Consider the following 18,800-nt stretch of genomic DNA (forward strand, 5'->3'; position numbering starts at 1 on the left):
AATAAGCACTGGGCATGCACAGGAGAGGCTTGATCATGTTTCTTGTTTTCTTTATTACAAGGCTAAAAGTAACCATTGGAATCTAATACAAAATAGTACATAAAAAGGAAAAACAAACAAAAAGACGACGTTAGAAAGGAAATCATTCCAAAATGTTGCAACTCAAGATGATTTCCCTCATTGAGGATGGCATATAGGTGAGTGCTAGAACCACTGGTTAAACTGTCAGTGATCCCAACATAACAGATGAAGTCTCTGAAACAAAAATCTGAAGCAGACAACATCGTGTGGTTCTTCATCTTGTAGCTTAAACAACATCATCAATGAATCCCCTTCAGCTGTTTCAACCTTCACGATCGATTAGTTTCTGAAGAATTGCCTATCAATACAAGTAAAATGATACCAATCACCAACTTCTGATATATAAGGTAAGCCAAAATTGTTGACATCATAATAGGTCTATAAATGACGCTAGGAAGCTAGCTTTTTGGAACATTGTAATAAGATAGATACTGAAAAAGAGCATGAAAATATTCCCACAGAGCTACGTAGATTCTTAAGTATAAAGTCAGATGTTTATCGATTTTCATATGTACGGTTACGTTATTTTTATGGAGCACGAAAAATTAAGACCATTAACATGATGCATGCACTACAATTTTTCAAACTTACGGGACAAGAGCGATACGATTTTAACCCTTGATATAGTTCGTGGTAGGAGATTAGAAGCTTCACCGGGCGAAATTCAATAGACTGATTGTGCCCTCTATGATCCATAAAGGAGATCAATTCACGTGCAAGAAGGTGCTCAAATGCCTGCAGAAGTTCAGATAAACAGTTAGCCAAAATATGATTGGGGGATATATTAGAAGCAAAGAATATCATGCAAAGTTCGATACCCACCCGTAAGCATACATTCCGAGAATAGTAATCCGATGTCTGGAATGAATCATGTATACTTTTGTACTCTGGAATGCATGATTAACACTATGTCAAAACATATTGCCAAAGTTGAACTAACATAATAAACAACATTTCAGGCGCACCTTTCATTACAGAATTGAAGTTGTACGAGTCTTGCTCTTTTACTTCTAACCTCCTCATGCAAACTAGTATATAGAGCTCAAGAATGGAGCAATCTGCTTTAAAAAAAGGTTGAATTTGCACAGACAACATTTAGCGCCACATAAGTCTACGTCAAAAGAAACTCAACAAAATGGTGATAAGAAGTCGGGCCTGATAGATATTTCAGCGCCTTCGTGACATATGTAGACGCCTAAAGAAGCATGCATGCGACTAGAAGCTTATTGTTTTTGGGTTCGTAAGTGGGCTTCTAAGAGTTTGAATTCCTACTTGAAAAGCAAATGAATGGAATATTTTTGCCGATCAAAAAAAAAGTCGAAAAGCTCGTAACCAACGTAAAAATCAAGGAATAGAAAGATGTTCAAGTTTGTATGTGAATTGATCATCTCTTGGAAAGGAAATGCACTTTCCCAAATGATAGCAAAATTATGGACACAAGAGAGAGAGACAACAAGAAGGTAAAGATTCTCCAATAACAAAAAAACAACCCGAATCATAAATAGTAATCAGCAAACGTAAGGACGCATACAAGAAGAACATTATGAGGCTTTCTTCTGTCTTCCCATGGCTCAGATTAGAGTCGCTTAAGAGACATATTTAACCAGATTTAGAACTCCAATATTCCCTCTTCCAGAACTTACACAATCAGAAACAAGATTTTGTACCACGTTCTCCCTAAAACAAACTAGATACTGTATTAGTCTTCCTTAACAATTCTAATCCTCTTGACTTATTTCTAGATAACGAATTCTACATGTCTCCAAGCTTATTCCTGAATCAAATGCCCCTCATCTTCCCCACTGGACTGGAAGGGAGAACGTTAGATGTAAACAGGCAAATTTGAAAGTTCCAGATCATAGCTTATTTATAAATCTGGCCATATTAGAGCTCATCAAGAAGTACTTGGCATCCAGCTCAAGCAAGAACCAGATGGATTCATATAAAATTGCATCATCTTTAGTATTCTATCAGAATAAAAGAAATAGGGAAAAACCCTATTATCAGAGTTCACCCTCCAAATCCAGACTATCTATCAATCAGGCAGGCAATGAACCAAGGAAAGTTAAGGAACTCAAAAGCAGGAAATGCATGAGAAAGAGGGAAAGGTGTATTGAGGTACCCCCGTACCATTTAAACATTCCAGCTTTGGCTGCCTTTGGATGCTAGCAAGTGCAGCTTTAAAGTTGTCAATAGACAACAACCCAGTTTCCACATTCATATGACGAACAGCAGAAAACCTGGCGTTAGAGACCATGAGAGTTAGGTTTAGGAACAAATAAAAGAAGTGCATGTTTGCACTAGAATTGTATGCTTTCTGATCTAAAAAACTTACAGAAACTTCAAAAGATGGTTGCATGTGGAATCAGAAGTTGTTAATGTATCAATAAGTTGTTTGAATCTCTCATCGGCTAGTATGTTCTGATGAAAGTCAAGGATTTACATTCTAAGCATCCTATAGGCATACACCTAACTTCTCAAGTAATTCACCTTCCCCAAACAGACCACCCAAAATGTAAGCATGGGGTGTATACCTTGCATATGATTGTTGAGGTGCATATTCTTTATATGATTTCTCTCTCCATGAGGAACACAAACAAAAACAACATACAAGGGAACATATGTCAAAATAGAAAACCTTTAAACAAGTTATTTATCAAGATGGTTTAGAAAACACTATATAGCTCAATGCACATACAGGATTTTCTTATATAAATAAAGCCAAGCAAACATGGTGGAAAGGCACACACATCCTACCATAGCCCTTCTCAATATAATCTTTTACTTGCCAAAAAAAAAACATAAACGTAAAAAGTAAGAAAGCAAAATAAGGAAAAATATAGGAAATGTAGGACACTTCAACAAAAATCAAAATTGGATGTTCATTTGCCATCATGCAAATTTTGACCTCGTGTCAATTTGGATACAGGTACTAATATGTCTGCTCTGTGAGAAATTGTAAAGTGATGGTTTCTTCATGAAATAGTGAAGCTTCTTTCCCTACAAGTTTTCATGTGCTCACTCTGCATCTCATTATTTCCACTTCTTGTTATTTAATGAAAGGAACTTCTCGTCAAGTTTTCTTTCCACACTATCTAAAAAAGTTTACATGCTCTAAGCCAAACTTGGATGTGCTATTCAGAAAAACAAAGTTATAGAAAGGATACAAGAACGCTTGAGTTGAATTCAGAAACATAGTCATGCGGAAGGCTTGACTCTATTGGTAACTCCAAAATGTGCTTTAGAAGTCTGCATAACAAATAGGCTTGAAGATTAATACGTCAACACTTTTATCTAGAATCCTCAACTTGGTCATAAGCTACAGCAGCTCTTCAGACGTAAGTTAGAGAAGTACCTCTGCAAATCTTCCTTCGATGGAGGAAGAAACAGGAGTTTCCTATGTGAGAAACGAGATCTCACTCTTTTTTCCAAGAGCTGATCAGCATCCTACATGTTGTTAGAAATAATTTATCAATTATTAGTGTTCTCTGCCAATTGCAGGACATTTTTGTGAACCACCAAATTCAATTTTCATGTTTAGCAATTATCTGGAACATCTCTCGTTTCTGACAGGACTAAATTAAACCCAGAAACATTAAAAAAGTGAAGATACATACCAGTCGGGAACTCACACCAATTACAACAGCTTGTGAAGTTAGAGATTGCATTGCGTCGAGCAAACTATAAAGTAGTCGTTGTTTACCCTGAGAAGTGCGAGACAGGTAAAGCGTGTCACATCTAGCAACAGAAACGCAGAGCCATAATAGCCCATAGGGTTTCTCTGAAAAAAGGGAGTTTAATAGTTACTAATCCACCAAACTGCACCAAATGATCAAGTACGATTAAACAATCATATATGCACCCAGAAGAAGAAGGAAGAATAAAAAGGTGATGTCAGTTCAAAGATTCAGGAATGCAAACAACAGAAGAGAATAGAAACAAACTTAAGATCTTACCTGGGCAAAGAGGTCAAATTCATCCAGTACGAAAATGACTGTTTTGTGTGTTAATCCACATTCCCTAGCAACACGATATGACAAATGAGCATATATATGCATGGCAAATGCAACCAGCCCTGAAGTGTCTGATGGAAACTACAAATTTTGGATGCATGCCGACTTACTTTAACATTGATATCATGAACTGGGTGTTATCATCAAAGGATGCCTGTAAAAACATTATGTTGACATTACAAATACTGAATCAATTATATTCCAAGCAAATTGTACATTCTGAAATGCGTTAGTCATGTTACCATTTTTGAGAATAACAGTTTATGTTGACATTACAAATACTGAATCAATTATATTCCAAGCAAATTGTACATTCTGAAATGCGTTAGTCATGTTACCATTTTTGAGAATAACAGTTGATGTTCCATGCATAATTGTCGAGCAATTTCCTGGATAATAGAAAAGAAAGTAAAGGTAACATAAAAAAGCATCAAAGAGAAAAACAAACATACAGGACAAGTAGAACTTTATTTTCCGTACTATTAAAAGGAATGTGGTAACGCTTTTAGTTGAGCTTCCTAAGAGAAGAGCCGCAATGATGTATATGAGATGCATATAAGCAATATGAAAAGTGTGACCATAGAAAGGCATTGATCTCTAACAATGCAGCCCAGGCTTGACTTGAATCCCACGATTTAGTAGAATCCCAAGATTTCTTATTCTTTCGATTGGGAATGAATTTGCAGCGAAACATGAAATTCAAATATATATGATGAAAAAAACAAGTGCAGGGAACATCAAAAAAGATAAACAACAAACGAGTATGCGAGGTTATCAAGATGAACCTTGAGTGCACAATTGTCGTCACTGTGTAAAAGCCCATTCAGCTTTATCTGAAACCGTCGCAAGATGAATCAATATAGTGAAAAGGTAAAAGACTCACCAAATATGAAAATCTCAAACGAAATAAGGGACACATCACCATTCACCACGGTTGTTTTCTTTATAGAAAAAACAAAAATAACAAGCGAAGAAGCATGATTGGTATTCTCCCCCATGCATTCAATATCTAATCTTCCCAGGAAAAAGTAAAAGCTGAGCAGAAGCATACCACTGATATCGTGCCGGGATATTCTTTCAATACCTCTTCAATGACAAGCTCTAACACCTAAAAAGTACGAAGTATCAGACAACAGATTAAAAAACAAGAAAACCAAGGCATTCTTCTCTATTCCATTCGATAACTAAATTGGGTTATCCATGAACAAGTAATCTCAACAATTAACTACTCCCTCCGTTCCAATTTGTTTATGTATTTTTGACTTTGTCTTGTCCCAATTTGTTTGTCTGTTTGACTTTTAAATGAACAAAACTCCTTTTTTGCCCTTACTTTTTTTGAAATAAAGTAACTTTTCAAAAAAGTCGAAGGGTAAATATTGGAAAGTAAACTACTTTTAGGTGTAATCATTAGCGGAGTGATTTTGGCACTCCCCAAATTGATAACCACGCTCCCAAGATTTTGGCAAATCAATTTTGGGGAGTGCCAAAATCAATTCCCAATCATTATGCTCCCTATTCCATTTGATAAGATAACTAAATTGGGTTAACAAACTTATCCATGAACAAGTAATCTCAACAATTGTTGATTATTACCGCATTTTTACCGCAACCTCGTGGACCGAGGAGCAGAACAGAGTTGTTAGATGCCTCAGTGACCGAGCTCGATACGATGAACTTCAACTTGCTGGAATCAAACCAAAACAATGTCAATCGAATGGGGTGGAAGTGAAAAACACAGGAAACAGCGAGGGGATAGGGACCTGTAGTTGCTGTCGGGAGAGTGGGCGAAAGGAGAGAAGACGAATCTAGGGTTGCAGAGTCTGTTTCGAAGGAGGATTAGGGCTTCCCTTGCTAGGTCTTCCCGTCCCATTGTTTGCTTGGGGTTTTGCTGCATTTGGGGAAGAAACGGCGGGAAATGATTTTAACATTCTCAATTTATCAAGGATTATTAGCCATCTCTTTATTATATCTTTCATTTATACAAGTGTATGTGCAAATTCTTGAACTTAAGCGGAATTTTTCTTTTTCTCAAAATTGGACTTGACCTTGCCTTCACAAACGTTAGGGTAAATTACAGTTAACCCCCTCTAACTATGGGTCGGGGACGCTTTACCCGCTTTAACTTATTTTTTTAGCAATTAACCCCCTCTAACTTAACCCCCTCTAAGTAATGGAAACCTTATTCCACTTTCTTAACGGAGAGGCTTGAAGTTACGAATTTGCCCTTCACAAAAACACGCCTCTGCAAAGGCCAAAGAAGTATTTCATGTTCCTTACCCTAACCCTTAAAAACATGCCTCTACAAAAATGGAGTCTCTCTCTTCTGCAAGATTCAAATTGCAGTTCTGAAGTCCAGGTTCACCCAAGCAAAACTCCCTCAAAAATCCAAACAGACACAGATTCTAGAGTGAGACACACAGACGCACACTCAGAGAGAGAGAGAGAGAGAGAGAGAGAGAGAGAGAGAGAGAGAGAGAGCAAACAAACCCTAATAAATGTCAAAAAAGCACAATCAATAACCAATGAAACCCTAATTAGGAATATACAAATCATTGCTCTATTCAATCATTTCCATAGCAACCAACGAAAATAAATGTCCAAAAAAAGCACAAGCAGTTATAATATATGAAACCCTAATTAGGAATCGAATTGCTCACTTCAGAGAGGAGCCGATTCTTGGGGAGCAGTTTGGCCACTTCAGGAGGGAGAACCACGTGCCTGCAAAATCAACAATTCCAAACCCTCAAGGATATATGATTTTGAAAAACCAAAGTAGCGGAAATCGAAATCCGTAGAAATTAGGGCGTGGTCGATTGGGTTACCTGTACTCGAAGGTGTCGTCGAAGTACTTCTCGGAGTACTGGATCTAACCCATAACTAACTACAGTGAACTAGGATCGCTTGAAAGAGAGAGAGGAAGTTGATCTGTCGAATCTGCGAACATACAGAGAGGACTAATTACAAACCCTAATTCAGATTCGATGGAATTGTGAACGTAAAAGCGGAGATGGTGGAGTCTGTGGCGGAGCGGAGGTGGTGGAGTCTGTGCAGTGACGACGAGTAGCGGCCGTCGCCGTTGGAGGAGTTCCTACAGGTCGAGCGGAGGTTCGGCGATGTGGCGTTGTTCAGTGCTTCCGATGCGGAGCTCGAAGGCAGCGGTGGTCGGACGCGGGAGGGAGGGATGTTGTTCACTGACGAGAAGGTGCTTCCGTCGCGGCAGGCGGAGGACGAGGCGACCTGTTCGAATGAGGAGAGACAGACTTGTGTGTGTATATAGATGTGTATATAGATCTGCAATCTACAGCCCAGGAAAGCCCCAACCCATGATAGTTGGCGTGGCCTGGCCCCATGTCAGCTTTAAGTTTAAAAACAAAAACTAAAATCAAAATTTTGAATCGGCTGCCAAAAACCCATCCTCTTCTCGCGCGAAATTACCACGCTCCAGAACACAGAGAGAGAGAAAGAGAGAGGAGGAGGAGTCCGACCACCGGCCTCACCTCCACCTCCGGCGATCACCACCACCAGCGGGCCCGCCTCCGACGATCAACCTGTTGCGAAAATTGACGCAACGCCGACTTCAAAACCACTGCCAAGGTCTCTCTCTCTCTCAAACCCTTGCTCCCATTCTCATCCACTGCAGTTCCTTCAACAAAAACCCATCATTTTCTAAAGTGCTCTTTCTTTCAAAGGGGAAAGTGATTTGCGAATCGATTTCCAGTGTTCTATTGGTGCTAATTCGTCTAAATTTTCTGATAGGGAAAGTTAAGGGTGAGATTAATGTACAAATTCTGACATGTGGGCTGCGAAATCAAAAGTATTTAGGTTGCTTGATTAGGCCCAGTTCCGGAACAACTTAAAAATTAAATATTTATTTTATATTTTTAAATTAAAAAATTGTGTAAATAAAAATTAATTTTTAATTTTTTTTTGCACCGTATAAAAGATCTCATCGAGATCTTTCAAACAAGATCCATATTGCATATTTTTATATTTCAATAAGCCTATTATTTTTTAACTTAAAATTGCCTTCTTAAAAAATAAAGACTTATTTTACGTTTCGGAACGGGGTTTAAATGTGATTTTGACGGATCCTTTTATAGAAAAATGGGGGAATGGTTTGCTTGAAGTCCATGCCTATGAGGTTTGTCCAAGTAGGGAAGCAGCCGACGGGTTCCAATACAGACTCAGGTTCAGTCTAGTGTCAATCCCATCCGGTCAAGTCCAGTTTCGTTTTTGTGGGCCCATTGCGGGATCAGATTGGAAAAGTTCATTTTGTAGAACTCGTAAGGTTCTTGGAGATGGAAAAAAATAATGTTCTCTAAATGCAACAACTGGTGGTAAATTTTCAGCCAAATCAGCTTGGGAAGCCTGTCGGCATAGGAATTCTTTCCAACCTTGGCATACACTTGTGTGGTTCAGCCAAGGTGTGCCTAGATGGAGTTTCATTGCTTAGTTGGCTATCTTGGGAAGGCTGTCAACAAAGGACAAGTTAGTGAGTTGGGGTATGGTGGTGCCCCCTCTTTGTTTTCTCTACTTGACTGATATAGAATCTCATAGCCATCTTTTCTTTGAATGCCAGCTTTCTAAGATGATTTGGAGGCAAATTTTGGCTAAAAATGGGATTACTAGGCTGGTTCTGCCTTTGACCCAGGAATTGGAGTGGGCAGTCCAGTATAGACAAGGGAAAAGCTTGTGTGATTCTCTGTATAAGCTGTCTTTGACAACCTTCGTTTATGTTCTTTGGGGGGAACAGAACTCGAGGATCTTCCAAGGCAAATCCAGAGGTGTTGATGGGATTGTGGGTGAAGTCTTTAACTCCATGAGAGCTAAGGTTAGCTCTTGGTCAGCTGTCAAATTCTCCATGCAGAATAGGAAGTTTTGCAATGATTGGCTTCTAGATTCTAGGATTTTTTCTATAAATAATTGTTCATGGTTTCCTTATGAGTTTGTTTTTTGGACGTCTCTTGGTCCTTTTGATGTATAGGTGGCCAGGGGGATGCCCCTGTTGATTTCTTCTAGCTTCGTGCGCGTTTTTTTGGTTATATAAATTTTTACTTGTTGGAAAATTGAATGGATTGGGGGTCTATTACTTCCCCATATTCATGGTGGGGGTTACCTCTATTCATTGTGGGGGTTTTTTTCCCATTCATTCTGCCATTTACTCCACGAATTGAAGGCCAGGCAACATTACAAGGGTCAAGTTCCGCCTATATAAGGAGCATTTCACAGCATAGTTCAACACAATTCACACAAAATCTACCAGCATTCTGATACATTGCGAGAGAGAGAGAGAGAGACGCTGAGTTAGTTTGCCAAGACGTTCTTCGGTGGTGTTCCGACGTTCGTGGTCTGAGCCGGATCAATCCTGGGAGACAGACGCCGAGTAACCTCAACACCCTCCGGTAGGCGATGAATCTGTTTTAAGGACACCGTGTGAAACACGGGTTTCGGTTCACGAATCCATTCTGTATTTCGGTTTGCATTTCAGTCTTTGTAATTTCATTATGTTGTAATTTTGTTCATATGTAAATGTTATAGAATTCGTACTCGGGATTCCCGATTGTAAACATTTTGTGTATCATTACTTACCAATAAAAAAAAAAAAAAAAACTGGTGGAGGAATCACATATCTGTTTTGCAACCAGTCCCGCAAATATGAATAAAACAACACCTTGGAAATAAAGTATTGCCAATCCACTCACTATAAGGGGGTGTTTGGGAGGCATGGTTTTACATTTTTCAATTCCCATTTTTAGATTTTGGGTGTTTTGGATTTACATTTTTCAATTAGTCCAGTGTGACACATATCCTCATTATATGACTCCAAGCAATTCAACCTGGCCTACAAGTCCTATGAATTTTAACTTTCACACTGACATTGAAATTATACAATCTACTCAAAAATGAAATCTTGCAAAACTCTAATAGATTAAGCTTTTGGTTTCACATATTTACCATATAGTCAACAGATTCACGCAAAAAACTAAACATATAAAAAATCTTATGTTTCAATTCCTAGCATAAACCAAATAAGGAAAAGCAAAGAAACTAAAACCCAAACTTTCAATTGAAACCAGGCTCGACCTGGGCACAATCCCGTGAAACCACTATAGAAATCAACAAACAAAAAATAACAGAGAAAGATGAACAAAGCAACAAACAGAGAGAGACCTTGGTGGTGCGTGGTCGCGTCGGAAGTCGTGAAGGTGAAAATCGCCACTGGTGGTGGCAGTGTTCGGTGGAGGGAAGGTCGCCAATGGTGGTGGCGGTCGCGGTGGTGGTGTTAGTCTGGTCGTAGACATCCTCCTCTCTCTCTCTCTCTCTACAGATGAACGCGTCTTTTGATTTTAGTTTTTTTTTTAACTTAAAGCTAACGTGGGGCCCAGTCCACGTCAACTATCATGGGTTGGGGCATGGTTTCATTTCCTGGGCTGTAGACTTATGTAGGAGAAAGATATTTACATTTGTAATGAGGGCACATAACACTTCCCATCCAAATCCTAACGAAATGAGGTTTCCATTAGTTGGGGGGGGGGGGGGGGGGGGGGGGGGGGGGGGGTGGGGGGAATAAGTTAGAAAGTGTAAAGTGTTCCTAACCCATAGTTAGAGGGGGTAAATAGTAATTTACTCCAAACGTTATTCACAAGTATAAAACGGGCACTGCTTTTCGCAGCCCTTTATTTTCTCCCATAGCCCGTTAAAAATTTTCAATTATACTCGACAGTTAGTTGCCGAAATTGAGATATGTTTTCAGCATCCAATTACCGAAATATAATATTTTTTTCAACAGCTATTTACTGAAAATGTATGTTCGGCAGTTGTTTACCGAAAGTTGAACATATTTTCGACATGTAGTTACCGAAATATAATCTTGTTTTCAATAATTATTTACCGAAATGTTATGTATGATTTTCAACAACCATTTACCGAAATATAGTGGGTTATGGGAGAAAATAGAAAGCTGCGAATAACAGCGCCTTATAAAACTTCTCTACCTTTTCAAAATGACAACTTCATTTTATTGATCGGCAAGGCCATTTCAATATTGCATTTCAATCCATATAACAAGGGAAGGAGGGTTTTCAAAGACCCTGAAGAATATTCCTTTTCTTCCAATCTCAATCCTTCAATTCTACACCTCCAATGGTCCAAAAAATATCTCTCTCACAAACTAACTTTTGAATGGCAGTTTGGTAAATATGTGGGATTTTTCATGGCAAATATCGAGACTAGTTCCCTTTTTCTTGGCCGGTACAAACAAGCCTTTGCACCCCCCCTCCCTCCCTCCCTCTCTCTCTCTCTCTCTCTCACGGCTGAATCACTCCTGAATTCAAAAGCCCCAAATTGGATTCAAAATTCAAATCTCTCTCTCTCTCTCTCTCTCTCTCTCTCTCTCTCTCTCTCTCTCTCTCTCTCTCTCTCTCTCTCTCCCAGTAGTAGAAGATTCACGACAAACCCCCTCCATCTCCGATGATGGCCCTCATCGCCGAACCCTTCTCCGGCGAGCAACCCAGCGCTCTCTCTCTCTCTCTCTCTCTCTCTCTCTCTCTCTCTCTCTCTCTCTCTCTCTCTCTCTCAACACCCACATCAGGTCACTCCACTGGAGAAAAGGTGGTTAAGAAGGTAATCCAGAAGTTCCGTCTTTTACGATGTATGCTCTGAAACTGGTTCATACTGGAAGAATGGATGGTGCAGGAGTCTCTCTTCTGAGACTTGAACTCTGTAATCTAAACTCTCCAACCTTCCTCGCACCACAAACCAAATCGTCGCAACTGACCTCGGCAGGTAATCAGATTCTTGATTTCCAACCCATCTAATCTTCGATTTTCTTCCCTGTGTATGGTTTTGAACTCTATATTTTGTATGCTCTTCAGGTGTATTTTGTGTATCATAACGGAAGACTGAAGGTATTTTCTTTCCACTTTTTTTTTTTGGCAGCACAGTCGATTTTTGCTTGAGTAAACAATTTTGTTCATTGTTTGGCCAAACACAGCTTAGTTGAGAGCCTTCCTAACATAGCACAATCATTTTTTTGTTTGTTCATTTTTGGGCAAACCATGTAGATTGCTTGATCGGTGTGAAAGAAAATCGCCGGCACGAGCCATCGATTGCAACAAACACCTCTCTTTCATCATTGTTATTGGTTTGGGCTTATTGGTAACTTGAATTGTGTTTCTTCCCTGTTTATGATCTCTAACCCAATTAATTTTATGATTGCTGCATTTCATCATTGTTCGATTGCTTTGGTTGGTTTCAATATTTTTATGGTTTCATGTCCAGCTAATGGTGGTGCACCCGTAGCCAATTAATGTTGTTTTTAGCTAATTTTAGATCTATGTTCACTCCATCTCACTATTATACAACTTTGCTCTTTTAGTTATTTGTTTGGGAAGGTTATAGTCGGCCAATTTATGTTAGGTTAAGGTAACTCTCTTATGTTAATAAGTTTTTGATAGTTGGTGGTCTTTGCCAATGAAATTTAATAGAAATTTGTGGGCTTAAGCATTCATATTTTTTTGATAGTACAATTCTATTTGTTTCACAAACAGATTATAACGCATTTACTGAAGATGTTGAGCTTTGATGAGAGGCTTGGTCCTTTTTTTAGTAAGTGCTAAGTAGGTAAGCTTTGTTGAGCATCAATGCTTTCAACAGTCACCCTCCACAACACATGTTTTACCACCAGTTTGTGCAGAGTCCCCATTAGCATTTTGTGTCGATGTTGATCTTATCTGAAGTTGTCTCACTTTGTCGGTTTGACAAATGTTAAGACCAAAATTGTTAAACCTGGTAACTTTGCAAAATTATTCCATAACTCATCAGTGCGGAGTAATTCTAATGGATTTGAAGATCGACAACTTCATGTTATGTGTGGGATTTTTTTAATACCCATTGCCGTGACATAATCACTTTAATCCCAACTTGGTATACTTCTTAATCTTTTCTGGAGGAGTAAAAAAAATTGCTACCAATTTCATTCCAAAAGGTGGATAAATGATTTTAGTATTGCTCTTCAAAATCACTTTAAGTTGGATAATGCAAAAAATACACTTTCATTATGTTACATTTCTTGCTTTCACTTTCATGCTTTGTACACATTTAAAGCATGATGTTTGATAAATGGTGAGGTTCAATAAACTAATATGGAATGTGCTACTTCAAGCAAGAGAGCCCATCTACCACATTTTGGAATCTCTCAGGTTGTAGAGAAAGCAATAGTGGCAGTGGCAGTGGCAGTAGCAGTAGCAAGAGAATGACCATTTTTTTTATGTTTAGAACTCTATTATGTGTCCTTTACTTATTATGCATGCTGTAAACATGTAGTCATTTCGGACTACTTTGTAGGATAGAGGAGGCAATGGTTTGTGATTGTGAGTAGTGTTAGGTAATTGTTTCATCTGGTCATTCAAAATTTTATGATCAATTTTTACGTTTGAGTTGTTGAAAGTTGAATTAAATTTGCCTAGAACTTTGGTTCTAACTTTTATTCTATTTGAATTTTTTATTCTAGGTGTGACTTGATTATGTGATCTTGAGCTACTGTTTCTAGGGAAGGATTCCTGGAACTATCCCCATGTCAAAGCAATTGGTAATCGGTAAGGACACATTTGGTAAAAAATTGCTACTCATAAACTCATTTTCTCCCCTCCCATATTACCATGAGCATTTTATAGTCTGATATACCAAAACCGAGATAGACGAGTCATTTTTTTTTCCAATTATGCTTGATTATTTGTATAAGTTAGGGGTTGGATTATAATGACCCTCTAATATTGTCATTTGCAGACAAACAAAATTATGCCTGTTGATGGTAGGATTGCATTCTCTCCCTTTTTTCCACTTGAAGAGTTACAACTTATGAGTAATGAATTGATATAGTGATATTGAATAGAGTTTTCAGTTGGTGGTGATTCACTCTCCCTCTGTTAGGTAACTCTCTACCTTCTCTTAGTCCAATTGCAATAGGTATAGTTTCTTTATGCTAACTGAAAACCGATCATTAGATTTGTCATCAGAAAAATTAATTGGACCTGAAATCACTTTGAATGGTTCTAGGATAAGTTGAACTTTTGGTTTAAGTTCTGTTCTGATTTGGGTTTTTTGTTCCTTTTTGCAGCTATGATCCTATGACTGATTGGCCGTTAATTATGAATCTCTTCAATTTTGTCTTCCTTTGCTAAACTTTTATTTGGTTTGGTTTCCTGATTAAATTGTTCATTAACCACAAATTTATTCGGTAGTCAATTTCTTTTTTCTTTTTGGTCAAACGGATATTCGGTAGTCAGTTTCTTTACTTGCTATTTGACAACTGCAAATATTGCTTGGATTCCTAATGCCCTCCTTTTATATGGGATTGGAATGTCCTTTTATTTCTCTTATTTGTAGAAGTAGATTTTGATAACAATCGAGTTGGATTATGGACATTAACAGTGTGTGAGAATGGTTGGTTTAGTGTAAGTAATTTTTTGAACATGCATAGGTAGATTGGCTTTTATTCATATTCATGGAATGTACGGAATCCGTGGGAATCCAATAGCCTTCGTGAATGGTTTGTTTGATTATATCTGTAATGATATTGAATGCTATGTTATTTTGAGTAGCTACTTCAAAACTCTTGCAATTGATCAAGCTTTTTATGTTGGTTTGAATTTTGTTTGGTGGCCGGTATTTGCAACGCACTTCTTGCTACTCGTAGCCGATTAAAATTTTTATCAATTATAGACAAAAATGCCCTTATTCAGTTTGACCATTATACCTCTAAAATCTCATGTTATTTGACCATTTTACCCTCTTACATAATTCATTACATACAACCACAAAAATCATCTCTTGTCCATCCCTCCTTCCCTCCCAGAACATACAACCACAAAAAATCTCCCCGTCCATCCCTCCCTCTCGAAACATCTCCTCCCTTCCCCATTCAAACTCCTCCATTTTCATCCCTACCCAGCTGTCATCACCCACCACAAGGCCCCTCCTACCAGCAGCCAAGTCTGCCTATCTTCCTCCTCTCCTCTTCCTCCTACATTGTCAATGGAAACCTCGATTGCTTCTTTTCCCTCCATTGATAAACAAGAAAAGGTTGACCCATCAATATACCACAATTTGGAGTCGGAAGATCACACAAATGGATGTTGAGAAACATGTCACAGATGTTGTAGTGACGGAGCAAAAATCGTAGCAAGAGGTAAGCCTGCCCATTTCAATTTTAGAAGCCCTCCATTTTCAATTTCAGTTTTGGCCCGACACAGTTGGACACGCAGTGCCAAAACTTTACTAACTTTTCGGACTCTAATATCTGAATTATGTACAACTATTCGGATATTAATATCCGAATTTATTGCCAGTTTTCAGATATTAATATCTGAATGAAACTGCAGAGAATCCTGCACTTACAGTTGGATACACAGTACCAAAACTTTACTAACTTTTCAGACTCTAATGTCTGAATTATGTACAACTATTTGGATATTAATATCCGAATATTGTCAACATTGTTGGGCTCTTATATCCGAATTTAGTGCCAGTTTTCAGATATTAATATCTGAATAAAACTACTTAGAATCCTACACTTACCTGGTTTGTCTTTGAGTGTTACAGGGTGACACTTCAACACTTGGTAGTTATGTAGGGCTATCGACTATACCTACTTCGACTTGTCCTCCATACGATTATACGGAGCATTTTACAACGGAGACGGTGAGTATTTTTTTTGATAGAGTGTTTATCTTGTGCAATCTTATATTACGGGCTATAATTTTTTGTATGTGTGTGTAGGTTTTTCCATCCGATGAAGCGTTGGTAGATTGGATAAGATGCACTGGTAAACAACACGGGTTTATCATTGTGATTAAGGGTTCTGAGAAATGTATTAAGAATCGCACACCTAGGATGAGGTTTTCATGTGAAAGGAGTGGTAAGTATATGCCGTTTGTAAAGAAAGTTGATGGGAAGGAGGTAGCTGTAAAGAAGAGAGTGCGGTCCACGGGCACCAAAAAATGTGAATGCCCATTTGAATTGAAAGCTGTAAAGGGCAATGATGGTTGGACTGTCTCTGTCCATGATGGCACCCACAACCATCCTCCAGCGGTGTACTTGGAGGGTCATTCGTATGCCGGGAGGTTGTCGGCAGAGCAGACTAGCACGGTGGTTGATTTGTCAGTTGCTTTGGTGAAACCCAGAGAAATCCTAACCCATTTGAAGGTTCAAGATCCTGAGAACGTAACGTCTATCAAAACCGTGTACAATGTACGACAAAAGTATCGAGTGATAGAGAAAGCTGGAAAATCTCAAATGCAACATTTGTTGGATCGGCTAGAAAAGTACCACTACGTTCATTGGACCCGTGGGAACAAGACTCAGAATGTCACGGAGTTGTTTTGGTCTCCCCCATCTGCCGGGGAGATGTTACGTGCTTTTCCCCACGTGTTAATGATGGATTGCACATACAAGACGAATAAGTACAAGTTTCCTTTGCTTCAAATTATTGGTGTAACATCAACGGAGATGACTTTTTGTGCAGCGTTTGCTTTCATGGAGTGTGAAAAAACGGAAAACTACACTTGGGTCTTGGAGAAGCTAAAAGGCATGATGGATCCCAACGCGCTTCCGTCCATTATTGTCACGGATAGGGAGTTGGCGCTTATGAATGCCATCACAAATGTTTTCCCTCATGCTACCAACCTCCTATGTAGGTGGCATATTGGCAAAAACGTATTAGCCAAGTGTAGAAAGATGTTTGATGACAAGATGTGGGAGGAGTTTATTTGCAGTTGGGGCCTAGTCGTCCTTTCATCGAGTGTTGCATAATACGAGGAACGCCTTTGTGTTTTGAAGCGTAATTTTGAAATGGTTCCTGCAGCACTTGAGTACGTCGAGAAAAATTGGTTGGTACCTTACAAAGAGAGGTTTGTAGGAGCTTGGACGGACAAAATCATGCATTTTGGAAACCTAACAAGTAACAGGTAAACGCTTCATTCGCAACTCTGGCATTTTCCTTAATATTCATGTTATTCACGCATTTTTGGGAATTTTCTTATATTTATGTTATTTGCTATGGTTAATATCTTGCCATATTTATTCATAGGGCGGAGAGTTCACATTCGCAACTAAAAAATCATCTTGAAAACTCACAATGCAATTTTGATACTATATGGGAGAAGATTCACAGATTGATGTTGTTACAAGTTACTGAAGTCAAAGCTTCGTTTGAGAAGAGTCTTAATTCTATACAACATGATTTTAGGACAGCTCTATTTGATAGGCTAAGGGGAGTTGTTCGTCGAATGCCATGACACTTGTTTTAGTGGCATCCCATGAAGTCGAATGGTTTGTGGAATCGAAGCATCAGTGCGAGTGTTCTTTGAGGCACACACATGGTTTACCTTGCGCTCATGAGATTGCTCCTTACAAGATGGCAAATATCCCCCTACCGATTGAGTTAATCCACGACCATTGGAAAAGGCTTTCTTTGCTTTCACCCCAGAATGAGGGTTCGATGGAGGAGACGCTTTTGGCTCACTTTGATTGTTTTTACAACAAGTTCTTAAGTGAAGATCAATATGATGTAAAGCTCAATTATGTTAAGAAGATGCAAGAGCTTGCTCATCCGAAAACCAGTACTCTCCTTGAACCCAAAGTGAATGCACAACCACGCGATCGAAAGTCAACGAAAGAAAAAAATGCAGCCAAAGAACAAAATTCGACGCGTAGGGATCCTTCGGAGTTTGAGCATGTTCTAGCCTCCCCTAAGCCCATTAAAGAGAAACCGCGGCGCAATGTGAAAGGGAAAGCAAAAGTTCCAGTACAACTTTTTATATGCCCCTTCATCAATCAGTTCCCGGAAACAATAAGACCTTACATAGAATCGATCAAGGATGTTGAAGATGATGGGAATTGTGGGTTTCGGGCAGTGTCGGACTTCATGAAAGGCATGAGTGGTTAATGGTAAGAAGTGATTTGCTGAAAGAGTTGGAAACACATTTACACCTTTACGAACAAGTGGTAGGGGGGATCCAGAGGGCTAAGGAATTACTTCACATCTTGTCATGCTATGAAAGTCCGGCGCCACAGGAACATTGGATGACAATGCCAGACATGGGTCACATCATAGCATCCGCTTATAATTGTGTCCTTGTCCATTTATCAAATGTTCAATGTCTTACATTCCTCCCCCTCCAATCGAAGCCTTTACCCTCCATGAAACGAAAGGTTATTGCTATCGGGTTTGTTGACGGCGGACACTTTGTACAGGTATTATTTTGGTAAATGATTTGTTGTCATCTATATAATGAATTGTGCTCCTTAGGTCCAACTTAATTTGTCTTTTATAAGTACCTAATGCAATTTGATAGGTATTCCTAAAAAAAGGTTCCCCTATGCCGCCAATAGCTTGCAATTGGAAAAGACATCGTCTTTCTATCGCTAAAAATTGGGATGCAGCACATGTTGCGGCCATTCAGAAGTTCAACGAGATCATCGGCGTTGACGTAGCAACAAAGGAGGTCATCCATGTCAATTAGCCATTTTTAGATTGAGAAACGATTTAATGTGTTGTATTATATAATGTGTTCTAATGTTATGAAAATTGGATGATTACGTCTGCTTGTAGTTTTCGGATCATCAAGAAAATTCTTATACTGTATTTCTGTTTGAAAATTCATAGTTGTCAAGTCCGTGACATTCTGTTCATAAACAAGAATGGTG

At 38.8% G+C, this 18,800-nt stretch overlaps 3 protein-coding genes across 4 annotated transcripts; 2 read left to right on the top strand and 1 right to left on the bottom strand.

Annotated features, from left to right (window-relative positions):
* Positions 1-29: 29 nt before the first annotated feature.
* LOC131307686 (origin of replication complex subunit 4) lies at positions 30-7,884 on the bottom strand. 2 transcript variants are annotated; one of them, XM_058334322.1, is made up of 18 exons: positions 6,917-7,884; positions 6,752-6,812; positions 5,855-5,982; positions 5,688-5,778; positions 5,146-5,202; positions 4,880-4,927; positions 4,433-4,483; positions 4,205-4,248; positions 4,038-4,101; positions 3,699-3,785; positions 3,437-3,528; positions 3,249-3,330; positions 2,417-2,502; positions 2,212-2,321; positions 1,047-1,139; positions 904-968; positions 673-816; positions 30-379 (listed from the first exon to the last, which is right to left on the bottom strand). In XM_058334322.1, the coding sequence occupies exons 3-18, from the start codon at positions 5,962-5,964 to the stop codon at positions 344-346; spliced, it is 1,260 nt and encodes a 419-aa protein (XP_058190305.1). In that variant the 5' UTR covers positions 5,965-5,982; positions 6,752-6,812; positions 6,917-7,884; the 3' UTR covers positions 30-343. The 2 variants fall into 2 exon arrangements, with proteins under 2 accessions (XP_058190305.1, XP_058190306.1); XM_058334323.1 differs by having other exon boundaries at positions 736-816; positions 6,917-7,845.
* A 7,601-nt stretch (positions 7,885-15,485) lies between these two features.
* LOC131308080 (protein FAR1-RELATED SEQUENCE 5-like) lies at positions 15,486-17,102 on the top strand. Its single transcript, XM_058334898.1, has 2 exons — positions 15,486-15,794; positions 15,873-17,102. Exon 2 carries the CDS (start codon positions 15,987-15,989, stop codon positions 16,902-16,904), a length of 918 nt encoding a protein of 305 aa, XP_058190881.1. The 5' UTR covers positions 15,486-15,794; positions 15,873-15,986; the 3' UTR covers positions 16,905-17,102.
* A 936-nt stretch (positions 17,103-18,038) lies between these two features.
* On the top strand, positions 18,039-18,692 carry LOC131306915 (uncharacterized). The gene is made up of 2 exons (XM_058333346.1): positions 18,039-18,347; positions 18,449-18,692. Exons 1-2 carry the CDS (start codon positions 18,039-18,041, stop codon positions 18,614-18,616), a joined length of 477 nt encoding a protein of 158 aa, XP_058189329.1. The 3' UTR covers positions 18,617-18,692.
* Positions 18,693-18,800: the final 108 nt, after the last annotated feature.

This window comes from Rhododendron vialii, chromosome 11a, assembly GCF_030253575.1.
Source record: "Rhododendron vialii isolate Sample 1 chromosome 11a, ASM3025357v1".
Lineage (NCBI taxonomy): Eukaryota > Viridiplantae > Streptophyta > Magnoliopsida > Ericales > Ericaceae > Rhododendron > Rhododendron vialii.

What these genes read in the sequence shown, in the direction of transcription:
- LOC131308080 (XM_058334898.1), top strand. Translation starts at nt 15,987, where the DNA reads ATGAGGTTTTCATGTGAAAGGAGTGGTAAGTATATGCCGTTTGTAAAG.
- LOC131306915 (XM_058333346.1), top strand. Translation starts at nt 18,039, where the DNA reads ATGGTAAGAAGTGATTTGCTGAAAGAGTTGGAAACACATTTACACCTT. An exon ending in ACGGCGGACACTTTGTACAG is followed by an intron (nt 18,348 to 18,448) that starts GTATTATTTTGG and finishes GCAATTTGATAG; the next exon opens with GTATTCCTAAAAAAAGGTTC.
- LOC131307686 (XM_058334322.1), bottom strand. Translation starts at nt 5,964, where the DNA reads ATGGGACGGGAAGACCTAGCAAGGGAAGCCCTAATCCTCCTTCGAAAC. An exon ending in TCTCCCGACAGCAACTACAG is followed by an intron (nt 5,779 to 5,854) that starts GTCCCTATCCCC and finishes GTTTGATTCCAG; the next exon opens with CAAGTTGAAGTTCATCGTAT. An exon ending in AACTGTTATTCTCAAAAATG is followed by an intron (nt 4,249 to 4,432) that starts GTAACATGACTA and finishes ATGTTTTTACAG; the next exon opens with GCATCCTTTGATGATAACAC.